The 25,326-nt window shown below is 37.1% G+C and overlaps 1 protein-coding gene across 13 annotated transcripts in view; it reads right to left on the reverse strand.

The window, feature by feature from the left end:
- The window catches only part of plekha1b (pleckstrin homology domain containing, family A (phosphoinositide binding specific) member 1b), a 100,912-nt gene that overhangs the window by 51,878 nt on the left and 23,708 nt on the right, over positions 1–25,326 (reverse strand). For all 13 annotated transcript variants that reach the window (XR_012387865.1, XR_012387868.1, XR_012387867.1 and 10 more), the window contains exons 2-4: positions 16,134–16,294; positions 5,857–5,913; positions 1,121–1,166 (exon numbers count right to left, since the gene is read on the reverse strand). Coding sequence is in view for 9 of the 13 variants with exons in the window: in XM_073918270.1 (XP_073774371.1) it covers positions 1,121–1,166; positions 5,857–5,913; positions 16,134–16,274 (244 nt within the window). In the remaining 4 variants the exon portion in view is untranslated. The remainder of the gene's footprint in view (positions 1–1,120; positions 1,167–5,856; positions 5,914–16,133; positions 16,295–25,326) is intronic.

Consider the following 25,326-nt stretch of genomic DNA (forward strand, 5'->3'; position numbering starts at 1 on the left):
CAACAAATAATTCTTAATTTGTGTTGGCAAATGAAAAACATTCTTACAGCTTTGGAATGACATGAATTAATGACAATTTGTTTTAACAATTTGCTGTACTATCCCTTTAATGGTTCATCTTTGTTCCACGTTTGGCCTCTGCTGCTTTTGTTTTGAATACACAGCTTTTACTGTGTCGTTAACCATGGTATTTGCAGCATCACATTAAAACAGATCATGTTTTTGGCTCATTTGGATTCCTTTGGTGCATCATTTGGAAGCGAAGTAAGGAGGGTTACCTTTTTTAAGGCTTAGATTTTAAAGGGCAGTTATCACGTTTTACTAACTTTTTGGTGCACACCAGAATTTATTTTACCACTATAGCCTATTTGCAATAGTAACATAATTTCCATTATATTTAATGGTGTCTTTAGGCTAAAAGCTGCTTGAAAAGAAATGTATAAAAACTACAAAGACATAAAAATTAGGAAAACTTAATTCTAAATAAATATTAAATTGCAAATGATGCTTAAAAATCAGAACTGAAAAGGCACTGATCTTCATGAAACCAGTCTAAATTGTGGAAGTGAGCCATTATAAATGACATTTGATTCGTAAAGCTGGGCTCTGCTCTGACAGGACTGATATAAACCAGATAAGTCTTCTGATTTCAGCCCCTTTAATAAATGCAGGATCTCAAGATACAGATTTTCAAAGGTTAACTCCTTTTAGCTTTAGCATTGCGTTATAGAACACAAAAAATACATGATGCAAGCACAGCATCAAAGACAAACATAAAAAATGATTACAGATAAACCCAATAAAAAAGCAGAAGTAGTAAAACGCCAAAGATAAAAGAAACACTTCCTCCATTAAACACCTCAACAGAACCTCATTTTGTGACCAGGTTGTGTTTCTGTATTATGTTGATCACACATAAATGCTGTTTCACACACACTCTTGACAGTGGCTTCTCCACCCGGTACAGTCCCAGAACCCCTAGTGTGTGATTCTCTCTGGTTCTGATCTTCGAAAACAATAGCTCAGGGTTAAGGTTCATGGTCTAACACGCTCTCTAATCGCCTCTATTTTCCACATAGTGCTTCCTCTGTCTGACATGGAGAAAGAATCGCTTGCTTACCGAAGCAGAACTCTGCCTTTGGTCGCAATTTGGTGGCATCGCTAACCTTTAAGGACAAAATAAGAACAGATAAATAACACAACACAACACTACACACACACTACACACAGACACACACATTTAAAGGTGCACAGAAGTACTGAAATACTCACACAAAATATTTTTTTATTTGCAAGGATTTTGTTAATAAACCTACATATTTTGAGGAGAGTTTGTTGCTTTTGCCCCGTTTTTTCTTTAAACAACTTGGGAAAATATAAATACATTTATAAATACCTTTTTTTCTCCCCACTCATGTGTCAATTTATTACATTGAATAAGCAAATAAACAAATCAGAAAACCAAAGAATTATATTTGATTAACAGTCATATAAAATGTTAATTAAAAATCCTACTTTGCACTGCAGAAGTGGCAGCATATACAGTACATTTACATTTAGTCATTTAGCAGACGCTTTTATCCAAAGCGACTTACAAATGAGGACAAGGAAGCAATTTACACAACTATAAGAGCAACAATGAATAAGTGCTATAGGCAAGTTTCAGGTCTGTAAAGTCTAAGAAGGAAAGTATTAGTATTTTTTTTTTTGGGTACAGTTAGTGTGATATCCAGAGAGGCAATTGCAGATTAGGAAGTGAAGTGGACACTAAATAGTTGAGTTTTTAGTCGTTTCTTGAAGACAGCGAGTGACTCTGCCGTTCTGATGCAGTTAGGGAGTTCATTCCACCAACTGGGCAGATTGAGCATGAGCGTTCGCGAAAGTGATTTCTTCCCTCTTTGGGATGGAACCAAAAGAAGTACATTTAACTAGGGGTTTAGATAATTTTTTGCAGCTCAGATGTAGCCTAAATGCATTTACACTGTATTTACAGTACACATGCTGTGTATAATTTTAATAAATGCCTTAAGATTACAATATGACAAAAAATAAATTAATTAAAACTGCCAGTAAATGGTTACTTGTCACTTTTTTTAGCCCAGAATAACATTAAACTGTACAAATTCCCATTTCAGATTTTTTATTCTCCAATGAGGCACAGATTGTATATTACCCCTAAAGGTGCAGTAGGTGATTGTCTTCAGAAACATTGCTTGTTGTGCTGGTTGAAAGTCTCTTCACATTCCAATAGTAATTATTAAAGTAAATTATCTAAATGTTTTTATATGTATTTTTATATTCTGGTAAAGGCATAAGACTAAAAACATGCTAGTCCAATTAAAATATGTCCGGCCGATAATTCGCATAATTATCATAAGTGTTCACATGGACACAAGAGAGAGTGACAGCTGTAAAAACAAATGCTGAATCAAAACTTTTTAAAATCCTGAGGCAATATTGGAGAAACGCTGGAGGAAGGACGACACGGGTAGTATTTCTTATAGACAGGTAATGTTATGTTTTAAAATGTAGATTGTCTTGTTTTACAAATGGGTTCTATGCTCGAAAGTGTTGTTTAGCGACTGAAATCTTCCAGCAACATGTAGATGTGATTATTTTCAGTTTCATAAGGAACGTTTTACAGCATCGATAATGTAGATTTTTATTTAGTTTAACAACAAAACATCAGTAAATAGCACTATTCTATAGCCTGCTTTTCTGAGGTAACGATGGTTTTATATTTACATTGGTTCATTTTTGAACAACCTGTGATGCGCTCCCTATATTGTTTACCATGCTACTTTAAGTATTTGCTCTGAAATAGTATGCAAGTATGACTTACTGTACATTCACACCGAAAGTGGCGAGAGCGTCAAAGTAGCCGGAAGTCATTAATTTTCTATGAGATGCGGCGGGGATAAGAAACGAGGAGCAGGGTGGCGCATCTTCACCAGTGTGGGCGTCAAGGAGAGTTAAAATCAAGTCAACTTTATGGTATTAAGTTATGACGCGGTTCGGCGGCAAGCAATCAGAATGAAGAAAACCACCGCTTGAGAGGAGTTCAGAGAACACCGACCTGTGAACTTTGGTTCCGACCACAGTTGTTCCCAAGGCTTTGATTATTGCCGTTGCCGGGTTTTCAATTATTTATTATGTTTTCTTACAGGAACATGCATTAAATAAGTTACTGGCGAGTTAATGATCTGTGTTAATGTTATATATATTTATCTTTAAAAAAGCGGGAATCTCATGCGACAATACAAAACAGTTGCTGCTTCAGGATATTTCAGACATATGGACACATTGGATAATTAAGTAGAGCAAAGCCACAGCACATGCAACTTGATCTTCCATTGTTAAATGAATTTGATAAGAAGAACTCAATATTTTCACGCTAGAAAGCATGTTTTGTGCAGGAATGTAACTGATATGCTGCAACGGCCCCTTTAAATACGAGATTTATATAGCAAATTTTGAAGCTCTCGCCGCCTGAGCTGAAGGCAGACAGCGTTGTCGCTAGGGTGGCCAGAGCGACCTTGAATGCTCTCACTGTTTTCGGTGTGAACGCACAGTTAGTAATAAGTTTAATTTCTGTTCGCGTTCGTGATTTTAGGAGACGTGGCTTTGGAGAACAGGGGATGGACTGTGTTTCAAAGATATTATGCTAACGGATGGCATTTTGGCAGATCACCTACTGCACCTTTAACATGCAAGCAGAAAAACGTTCAGGTCAAATTAAGATTAATTTATTTTTTAATATTTCCCTGTCAATGAGTAAATGATGATATCATTTTCTTTTTTGGGTAAATTATCTTAAATCAGGGGTGTCAATGTTCCTGCAGGGCCGCAGCCCTGCACAGTTAAGTTCCAACCAACCATGCTCCAACATACTTGAGCTGTGGTCACATAGTTATCCATTCATATGAATGTGAATGCAGCAGCTTGTGCAACAAGTTTTGCAGTTCACTGCGTTGCAAAGTTCAAGTTCGGTGAACTCTGACCTGTGAAAACACATCACGTGATTGCACAAGACCAATCGAAGACCAAAACATGACATGTCTGGACATAAATTTGAATATGGACCAATCACTTGCGATATTTAATGTCTAATTATCTTGTTTAGTCCCGGCCTTTTTGGCAGCACCGTACGACAAAATTTCCCAAGCTTAAACTCTAGTGTGACCGCGGGATTACCTGTAGGTTTAATTGAGTCTGAAGGACTCTATTAGTTTGAACAGGTGTGTTTATTTAGGATTGGAACTAAACTGTGCAGAGTTGCGGCCCTCCAGGAACTGAGTTTTACACCTGTGCTTTAAGCCATGTATTGCCTTTATTTGAAAAGCAACATTGACAATATTTGATTTGAAATTTAAGAAATATTAGCAATTTTCTTGTTTATCAAACTTTTAATCAAGTGATATTTAAAGACACACTTGTGTGGTATTGTTTAACTTTGTCATTTAACCACCAGGGGTCAAAGACCATAATGCTTAAATGAACTTAAATTAAACTTTCAGTTTTAATCGTACAGATAAGATCATTGCATCAATCGAATCTGTTAGGTGTCTATTTTTTATTGTGTGCACTCACAATGACAACAAATATGTGTGCTTTTGCAAAATAAGGATAATAAACAGTGTAGGCAATCTGTCTTTTCTCTGTCCGCGAATTGTTTTTTTGAAGACGTCAGTAAAATGTGCTGAAACTTTGCGAAAACAGAACACACAGACATGAGACACATATCTATAGAAAGCTTGAAGAATCTACTTTTAAATGCAGTGAGTGCATGTTGAAAACAAATATTGTTTGATAAAGTAATCAGTATGAAACCAATGCCATGTCTAACTTCTCAGTCTGAGCTCATTAGAGTTAATGCTGCCTCGCCCATGAGGCTTTGTTATGACAATCGTCTGCAAGAAACGCGCACAACATGTAGACTGTGTCAGAAAAAACACGTCATTAAAATGAACTGAAATTCAGCAAAAACTCAACAAAGAAGAATGAGAGATGCATCGATAGAAAGATTGAAGTCTACTTGATGTCAACTTTTGCAGTAACGCATTCAAGTCGAAAACAAATAATCTCTTTTTATGTAATCTGTAAAAAATTAAGGACTTTCCTGCATCGCCTCATTTCAGCTAACGTGATCACGCCCTCAGTGAGGGCACAGTTCATTTGGAAATGAACCGAGGTAACCATGTATTAATATACACAATCCCAGAGACATAACATCAAACGATAAGCTTTATTATAGATACGCATGCTATTTTGTATAGTATTATTTGTGTGGTATTTTAAGCTGAAACTTCACATACCTGTACATATTCTAGGGATATCAGAGATTTATATTAGACCTTGTAAAAATTGACATAATAGGTCCCCTTTAAAACAGATTATAAAGATCAGTGAAAGCATTAATTTTCAAGGTAGGCTTTTGTTTGGTTTATTTTTGAAAAACAAGAGAAAAACATGTTTATAGACAATACATAATTGCAAAGCCCTATATGCTTTATGTATATATACTGAATCCATTTCAACCATAAAAAGATTTTGCTCCTGAAGGACACGACTGAGTGCGCATTCACATTAGATGAAGACTCTAGTTATAGAGCAGTCTAGAAAAGGCTGTTTAATAATACATAGAGATAGATGGACCTCTCATGGCTGTCAAATTTAAGGTAACAACACAAGACTAGCGATTACATTTTCCCCTTTCTCTTTTTCTCTGGAGAAAACAGTGCATCTGGAACATGTAAAAAAGCATACATTTTCTAAACAAGAAGCTCGATTTGAAGTATCATTCATGTCTGTGAACATCAAGTTGGCAACAGTTGAAATAACAAAGCAATGACAAACCTTGGATATGTATGTTAGTTTGATTGAGCCGACATTGGACGTTCCTTCTGGAAGATTCTGTGGAAGGAAAGGAAAGTCATTAGGGCTGAAGTTCGGAATATAAAATGACAGCCGCTGACTTGATTTGAGCAGTGTGTTTGTGTGCGTGCTTGGAGAAGTATCTGAAAATAAACATGGACAGAATACACTCATGGTGAGTGTACGTCGTTTTCCAAAGTTGTAGAATGGCACAAGGTCTATGAAAGTTTCAGCACACATCTACAGATGCGGTGAGGTAAATTATTCAAAGACAGACGTGGCATCAATAAAAGATGCAGGCTGGGGCTGGTCTTAGATAAAGTGATTGGTACAGAACCTACAGCAGCCGCGAGAAAAAGAGAGAATCCATTAAAATAAACAAAGAAAGAATGTGAAATATCAGAAAGACGGGTCCTGACACAGACTAGTCCTGGTCACATTTCGGCTGAGATTTCTTCTTCTGCTTTAAGCTAAATGACATTAAGACCTTAAAAGCATCAGGATAGTTCATATCAAAGCTTTCTGTCTGATCCAACTGCAAAACTCAAAGTTTCAGAAGATTTTTTCATCTTAAAGTCGGCGTGAATTCAAAATGTACAAATAAGAAGGACACATGTATATAGTAGCGTTTGTTATAAATGATGTATCTGTGCACTTTTAACACAATTATTTAGTAAAAATGTATTTGCTCGTAATCTTCATTAAAAAAACATAACCCCTCGAAACCACTTTTATTTACTTCATGGAATGCCTTTAGGGTGGGTCTATCAGGGCCTGTAGGGCAGTATAGTATCATTTATTTATTCAGTTTCTTGTCGGCTTAGTCCCTTTATTAATCCGGTGTCGCCACAGCGGAATGAACCACCAACTTCTCCAGCACGTTTTTATGCAGCGTATAGCCTTCCAGCCGCAACCTATCCCTGGGAAACATCTACACACACTCATTCACACTCATTCATTCACTCACACACTCAGCCTACCCAATTCACCTGTACCGCATGTCTTTGGACTGTGGGGGAAACCGGAGCACCCGGAGGAAACCCATGCGAACGCAGGAAGAATATGCAAACTTCACACAGAAACGCCAACCGAGCCGAGGCTCGACCCAGTGACCATCTTGCTGTGAGGCGACAGCATTACCTACTGCGCCACTGCGTCACTTAGTAATTGTCATTGAATAATATTATAAACAATAAATAATTGTTACTTTTGTGATGGCTGTCAAGTAGATGAATGATGGTTGCAGAGTTTATACACTTTTTTACTACTAAAACTCCATGACTTTTCCAAGACTTTTAAGAAAATTTTCATGACTTAATGTTTCATGCAATGTCTACATATGCATGGAAAAAACAATACTTGTTAACATTTATTACAGAAATAAATAATATTTATTATGTAAAATTGATTTCGATAATACTTACATTGCACAAATAATGTAAGAGTATGTGACTGACCAAGGACAGAAAAGCAGTGAAGACAACTAACCTATATTCATGTATACAGATATCTGTTTCCCATGACTTTTTCAAAACTTGGTGGGTTTTGATTTTCTAAAACTTTTCCAGGCCTGAAAAATGCCATGTCAAAATTCCAGGACTTTTCCAGGTTTTACATGACTGTATGAACCCTGTGGTTATAATTAATGGTCAATGACTACATTTAGGAAAGAATTAAAGGTTATAAAAGGTCATATTTTGGTTTTAGGGGTCTCCAACAGAAGGCTGATACGCGTAAAAGGAAACAATTTCATTGTCTTATAATATGCATTTATTTTTACCTAGTTATACCAATGACTCCCATATGATTCGTTCAGCGATTCATTTGTTCCCAAACCTCTCCTTTGTGTGAGACAAATCTGCTGTGATTGGTCCGATGACCCAGTCTGTTGTAATTGGTCGACTGGGTAGTACAAGTGAGTGTGTGAGAGCCCAATGCAGGAATGCAATAAAGCAATGCTGTTATTACTCTACTCTTAATGTAAACCCCAAGTAATAACAATGACACACTTTCTGTGTTAATCCACACAGTGGCAAAATTTGAACTATTTTGAAAATTAACCATGTGTAGGAACAGCTGATGGTGGCCATAGCAAAGACAAATGACAGAGGGTCGCGAGTTCAGTAACTCAATTAAATTGCTTAAGGAAGAAGCACATGTCTTCTTAACATGGTTTTGGATGCAATATGTAAATAGCCCCATAGAGATTTAACTTGAGAGATACAGTACTAGTACTGATCTATAATACATCTTATCGTTGAGAAAATGAACTTTAACCCTTTATTCCCTGCAGCCAAATCTCCACCAGTGATCGTCATCTACTCGTGACATGATCAGTCCTGTGAAGCCCTGCTCTCCGCTAGTGTCTAAAGGGAAAGGCGCGTTCATTTTTTACCGGATGCGGAAATACATATTTGGTGATGTATTGTATCGATGTCAATGCGTTCAAGCAAAAGATCCGAACCCAACACGATTCATTTATTTGACTCTTAGTTGACTATTTCGTTAAATAATCAATAGTTTTAAACACTGTGCACTTTCAGATTTAAACCTCAACTGGATGTTTTTATTCACTTAGTGCTGTTACACACTGCATGGAAGCGCATTTTGAAAAACCCATTATAAGAATGAAAGAACAATGTTGACATACAAGACTACATGTGTGCAGATGCATAGTGTTTCGTTAGGGTGGAGACACACCAAGTCGACACCAAACAACTAGCGTATTGTTGGCATCTGGACTCAAAAGCTGTGAACACTGCACGACACATGCGTTTTTTTTTTTTTCTAATACTGTTACTATAGTTCTGGTGCTCAAATAATAAATCTTCTTTAGTAAAACAACAGACTTATAGGCTTAGGGTGCTTTCACACCTGCCTTATTTAGTTCGATTGAATCGCACTAGAGTTTGTTTCCCCTTTTGGTACGGTTTGGGCAGGTGAGAATGCAAATCTTGAGAGGGTGAGAATCGTACTCGAATGCGCACCAAAAGCGGACCAAATAAGCGTACCGAGACCACCTCTTCAAGCAGGTCTCGGTACGCTTATTTGGTCCGCTTTTGGTGAGACCCTGAATCGGTTAGTTTGTGGTGAGAATATGATCCGTACTAAAAAAGATCCAACCGCAAAAAGTACTGCGTGTTTTGGACTAATTCAGCTGCCGTAGGCCGATGCGCTGTGCATTATGGGATATGGAGGAAAAAGAGAGAGAGGGGAAAACATTACCTGATGGATCGTTGGTAATATTTCCGCAAGATGACCATGTCGCAGTTTAGCTAAATTAATTCACGTCTCCTCCTGAAGTGACGAGCGATGCATTAAACACTGTTTTCCAGCCGCGGCCGCGCTTCATTTTCGTAATGTATAGTTTGTCTAAAGCAGGGATACAATCAGCCAGCGCAGTCGTCCCTTTATAGTAAAAAGTTTTGTTTACCTGCGGGAGTTTCAGTAGGCATTTTGCCGCTTGTGAATTCTGACCAATCAATAAGCAGTTTAGGAAATATGTTCAACAACATCTGGCCAATGAGAGATGTGGATTTTGTCAGATGACTGCATTTTGGTTCGTTTCAACTGGTTCGGACCAAAGCCAAGAGTGTGGTGTGAAAACGACCCAAAGACAGCAGAAGATGCAACAATGTATCATTTTTTACCCTTGGTCCGGACCAAATAAAGCGAACTACAGATGTGAAAGCACCCTTACTGTATATGACAGATGACACAATTGAACTAAACACATGATTCTTGCAGTAACCTAGGCTACATTATTTGAGCATTCCTCATGACATTGATAATCTGTTGTGGTCTAGCTTATGTTTCCTTTTTTAATATTAAGATTGTTCTTTGAAATCTGTAATAGGCTACCACTATTGACAGTAATTGTTGGTAAAATAACCAGGTTTTAGCAAAGCCTGATATTTTCCTGCAGGTTTGATGCAGACTAACCTAAACTGTCTGAGGTCAGTTTTACTTATTAAACACTCCCTTGCCAAATCTTGCCGTGAGTGAGATGGAGAACATTTTGAATGGAGATCTTTTGACAACATTACGATTTTTAAAAGTTGTGTGTTCATAAAACAATGTAAACAATGATTTCACGTCAGCATACATGAGAATTATGAAACTAGCCTATTTAAGTATTAGATTCACAGTGAACCACAGTGTTCACACAAAAGTACCATGAAGCTTTTTTGATTGTCATGTGCAACTGGACATACTCGAAATTAAGAGAAATATTCTAGGGGAAATTCACCAACAAATGTGACCACACTCTAAAACTTTACAATCAGATCTGGTTAATAAATAATAAATACATAACTAACAGTTAACGGTCTGAATTATGTATTTTAAATGTTCCTAATTTTGTTTTGGAGGTCTACATGCATCCAAAGTTAAAAACAGCAACAATTTTAACTGACTAATCTGACTATCTGGTTTAAAATAAAACTTGGGTGATTTTGTTTTTAAGCTATTTTTAAAAATGTTTGCTGTGTCAGAAAAAAAAATCGTCAAAACGTCTGCGTTCACAAGAAAACGTTAGTCATGTTTAGGTTGTCAGCAAGTGCTTTACCTAATTTACATTCATTTTAAATAATTCAGTAATTTTTTTTTTCAATTATAAAAACAATAACATGCAATAAAGTTTATTTTTGTTTGAATGTGCTGTCAATTGACAACGTCAACAAGACAAAATGTCGGCAAAAACCAGCAAATTAGACTTACCAAAAAATCAGCATCTCTAAACTGAAATATTCAAAAATAATTTTGTTTGTAGGTCAGGACTCTCAGACAAAGACACCCTCATAAAAGAGGCTCACTAAAGTAAAGAGCGGCCCACACAAATGCAAATTCATTTACACACAATGCTACCGTGCTCGCTCTGAAAGTGGTCTGAAGGCAAAGAAAGATCAATGTTCTCCAACACTTTATGAGATTATGAAGTCCACGGCCCATATTCATTGACCACAAGCTCATGGGAACTGAAATTACTCAAAGCCTCTTTCAGAAATGTTTCAGAGTAAATACAGACAAGATCTAGCCTATGCTGAGGGTTCACAAACCGATGCTTTCCTAAATTCTAAAAATACCAAGGTGTGTAGGAGGGGAAGCTATAGCATCATACACTTTTTTGCATATCATGATTCAAACCCTGATACCTATAAAACACATTTTTCTGTTTCTGACAACACTAAGAGGGGTATAGATCTTTAATAAATTGCAGTCATTCAGATTCTCATCCGACAATAAATAAATTCAAAATGTTTTTTTATTATTATTTCTCAGAATAAATGAGGGACATTTCTGAAGTTGAAATATATCAAATAAGAAAACTGACATTTTAAAACAAAATCAAATTAAAATAAATTATTTTATACAAGTTAAATATGATATTTCATATAAAGGAACTTGGGCATACTTTCACTTTTTAAAATTAACCATGCGTACAAAAGTAATTACAACCTCACATATTGATAGATGCTACTTGCTGGAGCAAAGCAACAATTTAGTGCTTTAAAAAAAAATTGCAATGAGTATTATTTTATTTCTATTTTAATCCTCAATTTAATCTTATCTTCTACTTCTATTTTATTGAATTATAGTATATGCCATAAAGGACATGCAAACACTGCTAAATATTTAGCTATAAACTCTACTGACTGACCTCACGTAAGAAATCAAAGTCCTTTACACAAATTGAGCTTACAAAAATAATGTTTTTAATATTTTTTGTACTTCATTTTTCATTTTTTTCATTAAAGATTCATTTTTTAATTTGTCTCCCTCTGATGTACTGGATGCGACACTAAAGTAAGGACTGATAGGAGGGAGTTGTTGTTTTAATACAATTTAATATCGCTCAGCGAATGAAAAGACAGCATCTACCGGACAGCATAAACATGTTTTCAGTAATGGTGATGTGACAATTTTCGAGGAAAAGGGTCTGAGTGTGCGAGCACGCGCAGTTAGAAATGTATGTATCTGTGGTATTTTACTGACTTGGTAGTTGCAAAGAATAGTGTCAAACCTCCATATGTTTATGTCCTGTTAAAAAAATGCAGCTAAAAGTCCTTCACGATATTAATAGTTTGATTCAGGTCTTTATATGTCTGTGCTGCATTTCAATAATGCAACTGAAATAGGAATACTCCACATGTCTTAATTCCACTTGTGTTCATGACGATTATGACTTTCAGCATATCTAAAGTGCTATTCTTTTGCATGTTTTATGAAGCATGGTAATGTGTGTGAGTGGCTGCAGTAGTAGCCCCTGTTGGACACGGCAGCCGCTGAACTCTGTGAAAAAAAAAAAACGGTTACGTCACATTCACCCACCCAACCGAGTGTTTATATATATATATATATATATATAAACACTCATATATCACCCACCCAACCGAGTGTTTATATATATATATATATATATATATATATATAAAATCTGAGTTTTTTTTTGTTTCATTCACTTGGGGATTATGAGACTTTCTGTGTCAGAACTGAATTTTCTATCCACTTTGGAAAAATGTACAAATAAAGAATGTAATACTAAACAGTATATTTCTATATTTTTTAAAAAGTATATTAGACTTTGTTGGTTTGGGTGTTTGTAACATTTACAGTATGTGAAACTAAACTGGGCCAATGACAAGCCCTTGAGGAACACCATACTGCCATATCTGATACAGGGACATGTTTTAATTTTTAATGATACTACCAACCCCCATTCAAACTTCATTTCACATGATGTTTTAAAAAAATAATCAATAAATTAAAATTCATTGGAACAGAGCCATTTCAAAGATTTAAATGTTTTGTAATGTGGACTAAATTGTGTTGTGGCACAAATACATTTTCATTCCACAAAGGCAAATGTAATTTATTTTCAAAAGCCTTTAAAAGTCAAAATCCGATTTTTTGGTTTGACCATATAATTAACGATAAGCACCAGTGGAAGCTGTGATCACTCTTCTAAGCTCTCTCTCTCTCTCTCTTTCTCTCTCTCTCTCTTTCTGCACATAGAAACTTACATATACACATGGAACTCTAAGGGCCCTATCATACACCCGGCGCAATGTGGCGCAAGGCAAGACGTAATTGTTGTTTGCTAGTTTCAGCTTGGCACAAGAGTTGTTTTGACGTTTTGCGCCATGCTGTTTAAATAGGAAATGCATTAGCGCTCATATGTGCGCCCAGTGGCATTCTGGTCTAAAAAGGAAGGCGTTCTGAGGCGCATTGCTATTTTGAGAAACTATAATAGTTTTTTCAATAGACCAAAACAAAGCTAGTCTAAACTCCAGTGCAGAGCGCGTTAGTAGTATATATATATAGGATATAAATATAAAGGATTAAAATATTACAAAATATATTATTTTCTAGCCTACATAAATATAAAAAACTCTGCCTTCATGCCTTCTTTATCTCGGGTGGCCTTTTCAGTTCAGTCATAACAATTTGCTTTTGTATAATGTTATTATTATTATTATAATGTTATTATTATCCATATCTATATTTGTTTTATTAAAAACAAGCTTAAATTTGTCCACTTGTCAGGTTTCAGACCATATGGGGCCCAGCATGTGTATTTGGATTTAACTCATGTTTTTGAACACACTTCGTTATTATTGTTCATTTATTAGTTTGCTGGAAATTAGAACTAAATTTAGAAATAGTTTTGAAACAAATATTTGCACTTAACAAATGAAATTAATTGTTTATAGGCTAATTGATGTCTGTGCGTACAATGTTTCCCTATCCAAGAGCGAAAGTGAAAGTAGATTATGAGATGCCTTATCTCTCATTCTCGCGCTAAAGGTGCTCTGTTTAACTGTTTTGTTGCAAGTGAAATGCTCAGTTTTTTTACTTACACTTACTTTACATCATGCAAATAGCAAATGCGCTTATGGTGTGATGCAACTGGCTCTTAAAGGGAATGGGAGATGAGCCTCTGATAGGTTAAATCTCAAAACACACCTATAACTCATTAAGAAAATAAGCTCAACCCTTTTAGAATCATGCGCCATGGCGCAAAGCGGATTTTTCTGTCCTTATATTAGCAAAAGTGGATTCTGAGACGCCCTAAAAGTGTTTGCGCCCTGCACAAAAAGATTTGCACTTTGCGCATTGACCGTCAAAATAGAGCCCTAAGTCTGCAAAACGATGGCATGCAATTTAAAAAAAAATAATAAGTAATGTCATCCTGAAGGGGTGGCTAAGAAGCAGATCCAGCAGGTGCTGAATAAGGTAATACAGAATGTTTTAGCAGTACTAAACTGCATTAGGCATTAGGACCTGAGGGAGGCTGTCAGTGCAGCAGAGGCAAACTTACTGAGGGGTTTTGTTTTGTTCTGTACTCATAATCGCAGTTTCAAGTTGGCAATCCAAAATAGTGGCCATAAATCACCATACAGGTAAAAATTCACTTTAGACTGCTTATCTGATCTTAATGCTAGCACTTATGAGTAACGGTTAGACACTGCAGCCTATAACACATCATCTTATCAACTAGGCACATCAAAGTCCCTTTAAGGCAAGTCATTTTACTCGGCGGCCATCTCTGAAACGCCTCTCGGGCAGTATGCGCAAACATTCTGTTTGAATGGGGAAACATCAAATTCTCAAAAACTGCTTGCCAAGCTTACTATTAAATTTCATATTAGGAATCACCAATAAAATTAAACAACAACTGTCTTTTTTTTTGTTTAATTTCTAAACATTTGAATCATTAAAATTTGCAGAAACACACATCTGGTCCAAGCCCCTCCCCTGGAGAATCTTCAGTATATAGCGAACGCTGATTGGCTCCTGTACTAGAAAACAGGGCTTTATCTGCCATATTGACCATTATACTTTTCCCCATTCAAAACTGTATGATCGACGTGCCTAGTGTATTCTAAAGTCTTTGGGCACATCCTCAATTTTTTAATAATAAATAACCAAATGCTAGTGTTTGATGCCATTGCTGGCCAATCAAGGGTGGACAGAGTACAGAAAAATCATACTTAAATAAAATTACTATTACTTGCCTAAAATTGTAGTGCAAGTAGAGTAAAAGTATCTGTTGTAAATATTACTCAAAGTATGCATAAAAAGTAGCCCTTTTAAAAATACTCAATAGTAGTGAGTATTATGCTGTTAAAAGCTGATGCGTTTGCATGTAATCTGTGCATGTGTGTGTAAACGTAACATTCTGTAGTGCATCTAGTCATTGCCCAGAAGGCACACAAAATTACAAGACATTAATATTAGATTAGATTTAGGTGACCAATTGATGTCAGGTGACCAAAATTCAATGTCTAGCCAGCATCTAAGGACAATGTTATTTTGATGTCCAATATCGACATCAAATGACGTTGATATTTGGTTGATTTTAGGTTGTGTTGGAAAGTGACCAAAACAGAACGTCGAGCCAACATCCTAATTATTATCGTAATATTATCTTAAACCATAACATCATAACATACACACAACATCAAGCTGTAACATCATTACATGTTGATATTTGGTTGATTTTAGGTTGGATGTTGGACATTGACATCAGCCTGACGCTGAGTTCTGACGTCAACCCAATTTTCATTTCCAAACAAAAGGCAACATCTCCACGACGGTGAGGTACAACGTCAAGCTGATGTCGTGTTGATATCATTTTGGTCATCATCATGACATGCATCTGAACAGTATTTTGTTCAATGTGGGTAAAGATTTTGGACATATTCTTGGACACTTTTGATGTTTCCAAACTGTTTTCTGCAATTATAAATTGCACATGTCTTGAGGTAGTTTATTATAATGCGAATTACCTTACATGTGAGATTTGATTGGATAGGAATTACAGCGCTGATTTTTCTAATCCCCACAGACAGTGACTGCAGGTTGAAGGAAAGTAGTGGAGTAAAAGTACCAATACTGCACTAAAAATGTACTCAAGGGAAAGTAAAAGTACACATTTTCAAAACTGCTTATTAAATTAAAATTCCTGAGGAAAAACTACTCAATTACAGTACTTTGAGTATTTGTAATTTATTACTTTGCACCACTGTGGCCAATACATAGAGCATTACCATAATATCAAGCATCACTGTGTGAAACTTAAATGGATCAAAGACTAGACCCAGATGAACATAACAATGCCATATTTAATAAATGTACATGTTTGAAATGTAATGACTTTTTCAGGAGTAAAAGCAAGGGCAGGAAAATGTCAAATTGACAGCAACTACATTCAGCTAAGCATTGACTGAGTGAAGAAGAAGTAGAATGATTGGTACCTGAGGGTTATCCATGAACCACATCAGGCTGCTGTCCATCGTGTCCAGAATAAAGTAGCGTCGTAAAAACTTGCCACTGTTCTCCATTTCCTCGATGTCTAAAAAGCCACATATCCGGTTCTGACGATCTACGTACGGCATTTCTGAGACTAAGCATTACCCTGTAACACAAAGAGAACAACTGATTAGAAAGAGATGAGAGAATGTGAAGGGGAGAGAAAGAGGTGGAGGATAGTAATTAAAAATTATTTGGCGTCTTTGTGTGTAATCGTCTGGTAAAACTCTGGTAATTATTTCCTATGATGTCACTCTTGGTCATGCTCCAAGGAAGTGACACTTATTTCATTTCAGACCTCTGTGCTGATGAAACCCCTGTCATACTAAGATGTATGAATATAAATGACTTCACTGTGACATTCCCACAGCTGAGATGCAGCACACACATACTTAAACAGTGTAATTTCCCATTTACCTGCACACTTTCTCAATGTCATAACAGTATGGTAACTGTGCAGATGTTATACCAAAGATTATAAAATACACAAGACATGTCACTTTTATAGTTTTGAATAGGGAAAAGTGTAACAGTCATTTGGGGAATAAAGACCCGCATTCTAATACAAGAGCCAATCAGCGATCCATATTAATATAGACTGAAGATTCTAAAGGGGAGGGGATCGGACCAGATGTGCGCTTCTGCAGATTTTGTTTGATACGAAAATTAGAAATTAAACCAAAGGGACAGTTGTTGTTTAATCTTATTGGTGATTCCTTATTTAAAATGTAGCTATATAGCTCAATAATGGTTAAAGGGCCATGAACCCCCTGTTTCAGCAGGGTTTTTTCACACCTCTACTTTGGAAAAAGTCAGGAAAGTGGGCGTTTCCAGCTCTGTTTAGTGGGATTGTCGGAGAAGCAAATTAGCACATTTAAAAAAAAAAAAAAAAAAAACCTCCGCATTTCTCGGAAACTAAGATGCAGTCGGTAGGTAGCGTCTGAAAGTAGTGTGTGTTTGTAACGGGGAGACTGACACGGAGGGATCCATTTGCAGTATTTATTAAGTCACACTTTACTCAACATACAACACGCACGACTGTGCGAACATACAACATACACAGCAATGAAGATTAGGGCTGGCGATTGACAGACACAGAGTGATTACCAGGCATGGGTCAGAGGCAGGCAGCGTGATTCAGAGTCCGTGTAACAGGCTTGGGTCGAGGGCAGGCAGCGAGTATCAGAGTCCGTGTAACAGGCTTTAAGTCGTGATCAGGCAGAAGGCAGAGCAGAGTCAGGGAACGGGCTGGAGTTGTAAACAGGAGATCAAGCAGGATAGAACGCTCAGTAATGCTGGCCGGGGCTAAACAAGGCTTCGCAAAGACTGTGTGAGTGTAAGCTGCTTATAAAGGGTACGTGGGTCATTAACGGAATGAAGATCAGGTGTGCTGGATCAGAGTGAATGGATGACGTAATGTTTAAAAGTCCGGAGATGGTGACCTCTGCTGGCCAGCGAGGGGAATACCTGGGACCGAGTCGGTGACAGTGTTATTCCTGTCACAAAATAAGGTGAAAATCCTACACGACGGTAATAGTTTGATTGTATTGCTAGCATGTTTACACTCGGAGTGCAGCATTTACAACAGCTTCTTCAGTCCATAATATTGTAGTGATATTAACGTAAGAAATCATTTGACTAAGACCTGTCTTTAAACACTGAAAGAGTACTGCTGACGATACAAACTAACTTTGCCATCTGAATAAACAAAGACCACTGACCGCTTACTTACCAAATCTGTAGAGACAGGACAATCAACACCAACTGAATGAAAGACACTAAATGATTTCAGCACACTCAGAGACGTAATAAGGTACTCCCAGGTACAGATGTCCAGTCCACACGCTGGAATACACGCTAAGATCTCATGGCCGTGACGCAGATTTAAAAATTCATTTCAACCAAAAAAAAAAAAAAAAAAACAACAACCAATTTTCACTAATTTGTGTACTAATAGAGTCTTTAGCAGCATGGGACACATATATGACTGTCAACAGCTCAAAAAATGTGTTGATGTTTCATGACCCTTTAAGCTTTATTGAATTTATATGGTGAAGAATATATACAGTATTCAGTGTTACACTGAAATATGTTATTGAAAACTGCTGTTAGATACCTGGAAAGAACTGTATCTTTTGTAGTATCTTCACTATAATGTATCCATTTTGTATAGTATTTTGCTTGTAGAGTTTTTTTAATTTGACAGTGTCCTTTTTTTTACAGAACATATGATATCACATACCAAACCATACCAAAAACCGTGACCCTAAAAATGAAAACCGAACTGTGAGAAGTCTGTATTGTTGCACCCTTTAGCATCTACCGTTTCTTCTCCAGACAATTGATTTTCCAGTTGTCTCAAATAGTCAGAAGGAAGCTTCATCAGAGAGAACTACTTAACACCAGTCTTCTTCTGTCCAATCCTTGTACATCCTGCAGGGTTTTAGTTTGTCCTTGATGCATTTCTTGAAGAAAACCGTTTTCTCGAAAACAGGCCACTATCCAAAAGTCTTCCCCTCACTGTACATGTAGATGCACCAAAATCCACTTGCAGCCTTTCTTGACCAAGCTCTGCACTGGTGGGGATATGATCCTGCAAAAAAGATGGTGCTTACAGGACACTCTGGGATGTCCTGAATTTTATCCTGAATTCAAACCACTCTCTTTGAGGGTTTTGGTGATCCGGTAAATGCTTTTTTTTTTACAGATGCAATCTTCTTTGTAGTAGTTTCTTTGCACATGAGGTCATTTTGATGCAAAAAGGGGGTAACCATTGCTTGGAGGTAACCATTGGTAAAAAGAAGACAATAATTGAAAGCAATTGTACCCTCATGGTAGTAATCAGTCTGTTGTTACAATACAGTCAGTGTGACAATAGGTGCGTTCAACTTCATGCAGCGCTGCACAGATCAATCGAAATCCGTCTTAAAGAGGTGCATGCTGAATAAAAATTTTGTCCGGATTGATGCTGCGCCAACGCCATGTGACTGAATCAGACTGTGCAGCATCTGAAGAGCGGCTGCATGAGCTCTGATGAAGACACAGATATTACACGAATGGCCGAGTTCACCACATGACAAATTCCGATTCAAAAGTTTCAAAACAAACAATTCACTTTTCATACCATCTCTAACTTTTACACATCATGCTTACTAAAAGGCTACAAATATTTTACTGCAGTAATCATGTTTTGTAAAATAATCTGGTTATAAAGGCTGACATGTTTGCATGGGTTTAGTTTCAACTTTTTTTATACAGACTATTTACTGCATTCAGCTCCATGAACGACTTAAATGACATATTTTAGTAATTAACCTAAATATAACTCAAATAAGTCTTATAGACTTGAAATAAAATAATTACCATCATTGAACCTGACACCCTAAAGGTTTCTTAACAAATTATGTAAAATAACTATTTTATTAAATAATTATAAAATGATTATATGATTATAATATAAATGTATATTTTTGTAACGACTGGGGTGGAGTGACAGAAACAACTGGAGGTAAGATCTAATATGCATGTTTATTCAGCATCAGGCAAGCAGTGGTCAAATCAGGTACAAACAGGTATGTGCAGGCAGTCCAGAATCATAGTTGATATAAACAGGCAACAGGTCAAAAGGCATGCGGCTAAACAGGAGAACAAGGAAAACAAGGCTAAGGTCTAAAACGGAGAAACAAGACAGGGAAACGCGTTGTAATGTCACAAAATGCAAACAAGACTCGGCAAACTGGATGGGTTCATGAGTGGCTTATGTATGGTGTGATATCAGTCTCTGACAAGATGCAGCTGGTGAGTGCAATCAAGCTAGATGTGTGAGCATGGGTGTCTGGGAGCAGTGCATGTATGAAAATGTAGTCCTGGGAAATGCGGAAGTGTAGTCCTGAAGTTCGTGTGAGAACCAGCGATCTCTGGAGAGCGATCGCTGGTTGTGTGACAATTTTATTTCCTGTCTAGTCGTTTATATCTGCTCTTTTTGGGAAACATCTGCTTAAAGTGTAGCTCACTTATTTTACCTTTTGTTCAATCTTTTTGGATTAAAATGCTTATTTGAAAATGCTTTCATTATCCAAAATAATCTTAATTATTGTTTAAGACCTAATCAAAACAGCTTGTTTTGGGTTTTACATTAATACATATTGGAAAGTTTTATATCTATAAATGTAAAGCCTTTTTAGCATATTCTAACAAGAAGTAATTAGCCAAGAGTGATGTTTAAACTCCTAGAATTTGTGCTTATTGCTTTGTATTTAATAGGCCTGTTTATTTCTGTTTATATTACCCTCTCGTGTCCCCTTATGTCTCTCATGAATTTGTTAGATATTTAATTCATAATTCCCTTGTTGTTTAAAAATGAACTATTTGTAGAGACTGTATTCTGTTTTATTTGTAAATCTTTTGTTGCTATAAATAAAAAAAAATAATAATAATAATTATGATGACGCCATGTGATCGGTCATCATGACTGCAGCTACTTTGAGCCCCGAAGTGTCCAGCTGTCTGGCTTGACGGCTCTGTTTTCAACTCCGCCCCCGCCTGCGCTCGGCTAACTTAGCTGATCACAGGCTGCAGCTGTGCTTTATGTCGAATGCACTGGTAACACTTTACAATAAGGTTAAGTAGTTAATGCATTTACTAACATGAACTAATCATGAACAACACTTGTTCAGCATTTATTAATCATAATTGAACATTTACTAATGCATTATTAACATCCAAACTCTTACTTGTTAACATTATTTAATGCACCGTAAGTTAACATGAACTCACAATGAACAACTGTATTGTCATTAACTAACGTTAACTAACATGAACAAATTCTGTCGTAACTGTATTGTTCATTGTATGTTAATGTTAGTAAATGCATTAAGTAACATTAACTAATGAACCTTATTGTAAAGTGTGACCAACGCACTTATTGATTACACCTGACTAGTACTCATTCCCCACTGTCACAAGTGCTGCTGACGTGATTACTGAAATGTGTTTTGTGTCAGGGCATAAAAACAATGATTTCTTTAGCTAGTGAAGCTTTTTATAGTTATTTAAAGGGCACCTATGATGAAAATCATCTTTTGGAAGCAGTTTGGACAGAACTGTGTGTAAGTATAGTGTGTCCACAGTTATACTGGAGTGATATAAAGACAATAGGTCTCTTTTTTTATTTCCTGATGTTAAAATAGGGTCCCATTTTGAGGCCCACTATAACGTGACATAGGAGTGGAGTTTCCCCATCCACCGATTTGATTGATAGATGCATATTAACATGTTTCTGTAGAATTGCATATAATATTAAGATATCATTACATCTTAATATTGGAAAAACAAAAGAGCTATGTCTGGGAAGTCAAACAAGAGCAATAGAAACTAGATTTTATAAACCAGTCATCATAAATGGAAAAATAGTAAAGCAGGTCTCAAATTTTAAGCATTTAGGCACAATTATTGACTATAAACTTAATTTTAGAATGTAGAGAATTTTTATGTAGAGGCTGTTTATAAGAAGGATAATATTTTTAAAAATATTGTAGCTTGTTCAAACTACGCATTTAAAATGAGCTGAAACAACACATTTCTTGAGATTGTTTTGGGACGAATTGTTTTATGTTCAATCTACTAATATTTGTTAAATTACGTAACGGATTTGTGTTGGGACAACATGAATGAATTATGTGGAACCCTGTATTTTTTACAGTATACACTCAAAAGGTTATTTTTAATGCTGGTTTAAACTACGTATTAAAAATGAGCTGAAACAACAAAACTCTTGTTATTTTTTGGGACAATTTCTTTATATTCAATCCACTTCAATTTGTTATGTTAACTGAATTGATTTGTGTTGGGACAACATAATTGAATTGTGTGGAACCCTTCATTTTTTACAGTGTATGAAACGATCATATTTATTCAGAAACATGAGTTGAATGACTCGATATTTAAGATGTCTTCAAGATTTTTTTAAAAGGAAGTTTTGGTTGCAAAGTACTTTCAATGAAAAGGAACTTCATGAAATGTTCAATGCAAAAATCTTGGTAGTTTAATTATAAATGTAATAAAAAAAAATAAAAATAAGTATTTTGGATTTTTGGACAAAAATAGATAAGAAAGTCATCATGAAGTTTCAAGAAACCCTTCAAGTACGTTTTAACATTTAAATACACAATTAAGCTTTAATTGTGGGGATAATTTTGAGCTTTTGTTAGCTAATTTCATCTTCCGAGTTGAAAATCCTTATTGGCGCAAGATCAAAATTGATGATGTAGCGCCAATCGGCCTGTCCAAGTGATAATGTGTCGGTTTCTCATTATTATTCATAGTATGGCTGTGCGACATGGGCAAAAGAAACCTATCAACATATTCAATTTTAACCAAAATTTTGTCAAAGACAGACTGAATCTGTGTTTACAGTGTGAATCTGAAACATATTTCAAAAGAAAAACAATTAGATCTTTAACTAAGACTTGACAGTAACATGTCTCTAAAACAGAAACAAAATAAAAATTACCAAGCTGTAGCAAATTGTCTCTAGAACAGACCTATGGCAAAAAGCGTACACGTCATCAAACTCAAATAAGGGCCTACCCACACTATGCTATCCGAACCGTGCCCAGGCCCGTTTCCCGGATCGTTTGAGAAGTGTGAGTGCGCTGAATCGGGCTCAGGCAAATGCGCTCAGTGCAAAACGCGCCAAAGCCCGAAACTGAAAGCGAGACGTGACTTTTAAGGGACTGTTTCAAATGGATTTATTAATCAATCTTACTGTTCAATGAACACAAACTGCCGTAGTTTATTAAAGACGCAAACCCCTCACTGCATGAAAGCTGCGCGCCTTCAGCAGACCTCCTCATTCCTGCAGCAGCATGAGGGCTTTATGATTGTTTACTAGGGCCAAAAGTGGCGGATCTGTTCGGCGAAATATCTGACCGCGTGTCACTGCATCCCTCAGGACTGTTTGGTGAAATATTTGACTGCATGTCACTGCATATCAAACGACTGAAACGATATAACTAGAGAAATGTCCTCTGTGCTGAGCGAGAGCAGAGAACAGAGCAGTATCGATGACGCAAGCTAGCCCAGGCCCGATTGTAGTGTGAGTGCGGGCCGTAAGGCTCCAATGTTCTGCTTGACCAAAGGCGAGAAGTAGTTGCGTGTATGGTTAGATTTGTTTTGTCATGCATAGATTATAGACCTCTTTATGATGCTATGGTAAAATAGGCCATTCACATAGAGTCTTTTGCGCGCACAAATCCATTATTCAGAATCAGAATCAGTTTTATTGCGAAGTGTGCTTAACACACACAAGGAATTTGTTTTGGCAACAGAAGCTTCCAGTGTACATAAAGTAACACCACGAAATAAATATGAAAAAAAAGACGATAAACATTAAACAAAGATGCAATTAATCAAGAAATCTGGATGTTGAGTTGTATGTACAGATTTGTTATAAATATACAGGTTATACGGTGCTGTGTACAAATGTGAATGTAGAAAGTATTGCATTGTATATAGATATAAGGTGCAGTGTACAAGTGGGTATGAGAAAGTATTGCACATATTTATTGCACAGTTGGGGGACATTTAACTGTTTATGAGGTAGATGACCAGAGGAAAGAAACTTTTCCTGTGTCTGGCTGTTTTTGTGCTTGGTGCTCTGAAGCACCGACCAGACAGTAACAGTAAGAACAGGTAGTGTGCTGGGTGTGAGGCGTCCAGAGTGATTTTGCAAGCCCTTTTACTCACTCTGGAAGAGTATAGTTCTTGAAGTGTAGGAAAGGTAATGCCAAGGATCCGTTCAGGAGTCCGGACTATTTGCTGTAGTCTACAGAGGTCGGTTTTGGCAGCTGAGCCCAACCAGACGGTTATTGAAGTGCAGAGGATGGATTAGATGATAGCTGAGTAGAACTGTACAAGCAGCTCCTTTGGCAGGTTACACTTCCTCAGCTGACGAAGGAAGTACAGATGGTGGTGCCCAGAAACCTGAATGACTCTACTGCAGCCACAGTGCTGTTCATGATGGTGAGTGGGGGGAGTGTAGAGGGGTTTCTCCTAAAGTCTTTTGAGTGTGTTCAGCTCCAGGTTGTTGTATCTGCACCATAAAGCCAGCCGCTCCAACAAATGTCTGTATGCAGACTCGTCACCGTTCCAGATGAGGCCACAACAGTAGTGTCATCTGCAGACTTAAAGGTTCAGGACACCCCGGAGATCTTTTTTTTATATATTAACAGATGTGTGTGTGTTGAGCATCAGTTAAGACAATGTTAGCACCTGTCAGCTTTAATTGTGGGGAAAACTGGATAATTTTGAGCTTTTGTCAGATAATTTCAGCTTCGGGGGTTAAAATGATTTTGGGGGAGGGATCAAAATCGGCGACGTAGCGCAGAACCGCAAGTGCAATGATGACGCGTCGGTTTCTCATTATTATTCATAGCGGAGTTTTCTTATCCTATGAGAAGAGCCGGCTGCTTAATTATTCATGAGACCTGCCAGACCTGCCAGTGTCAAGCCGAGCTGAGAGACACGGAAACCACGGCACAGTATTTAGCCGTTCATGAAGGCTCATATGCGTTTGTTTCCATCATCCACGGGGTTTGTTGCATGTTTTCCCCCGCGATCTTGTCAGGGCCGATCATACAGCAAAGCTGTGTGTGTGCTGCTAGCAGTTTTGTCGGGACAGCAGCACGAAAATTAGAGAATGGCGGACGCTGTCTTTTATCAGGAGTTTGTTCACATTCAGACACATCACCGTGCTGCTGTGTTTGCCTAAATCCTCCAGATTACCAGCAGGGCTAATGGTTAAAATAGACAGGTCAGGAGACCTGCTGCACTGAGTCTGCTGGATACTGGGATTGAGGGAGAATAACAAATGCAGCAGGGCATTAAATCACTGTTCATTTCTTTGCATTTTAACTTTGTAAACTATAAACTCATGCGTCTCCTCACGGTTTGTGTCTCATTTTGTGAGCTAACTGACAACAACAGTTGTTCGCTCACGTTCTCCCCTGCTGGCTACGCCCACTCCTGCCCGATGCTCGCTTAGCTCCACGCCCATTAATCATGCATCTTTTGAAAAAATTCTGAAGTAGACTTTAACCGAAAGTGGGGGCATGGCCCTTTAATGAGTTTGATGAAGGG

The sequence above is a fragment of the Danio rerio genome, chromosome 12 (assembly GCF_049306965.1).
Source record: "Danio rerio strain Tuebingen ecotype United States chromosome 12, GRCz12tu, whole genome shotgun sequence".
In the NCBI taxonomy this organism is placed as follows: Eukaryota; Metazoa; Chordata; class Actinopteri; order Cypriniformes; family Danionidae; genus Danio; species Danio rerio.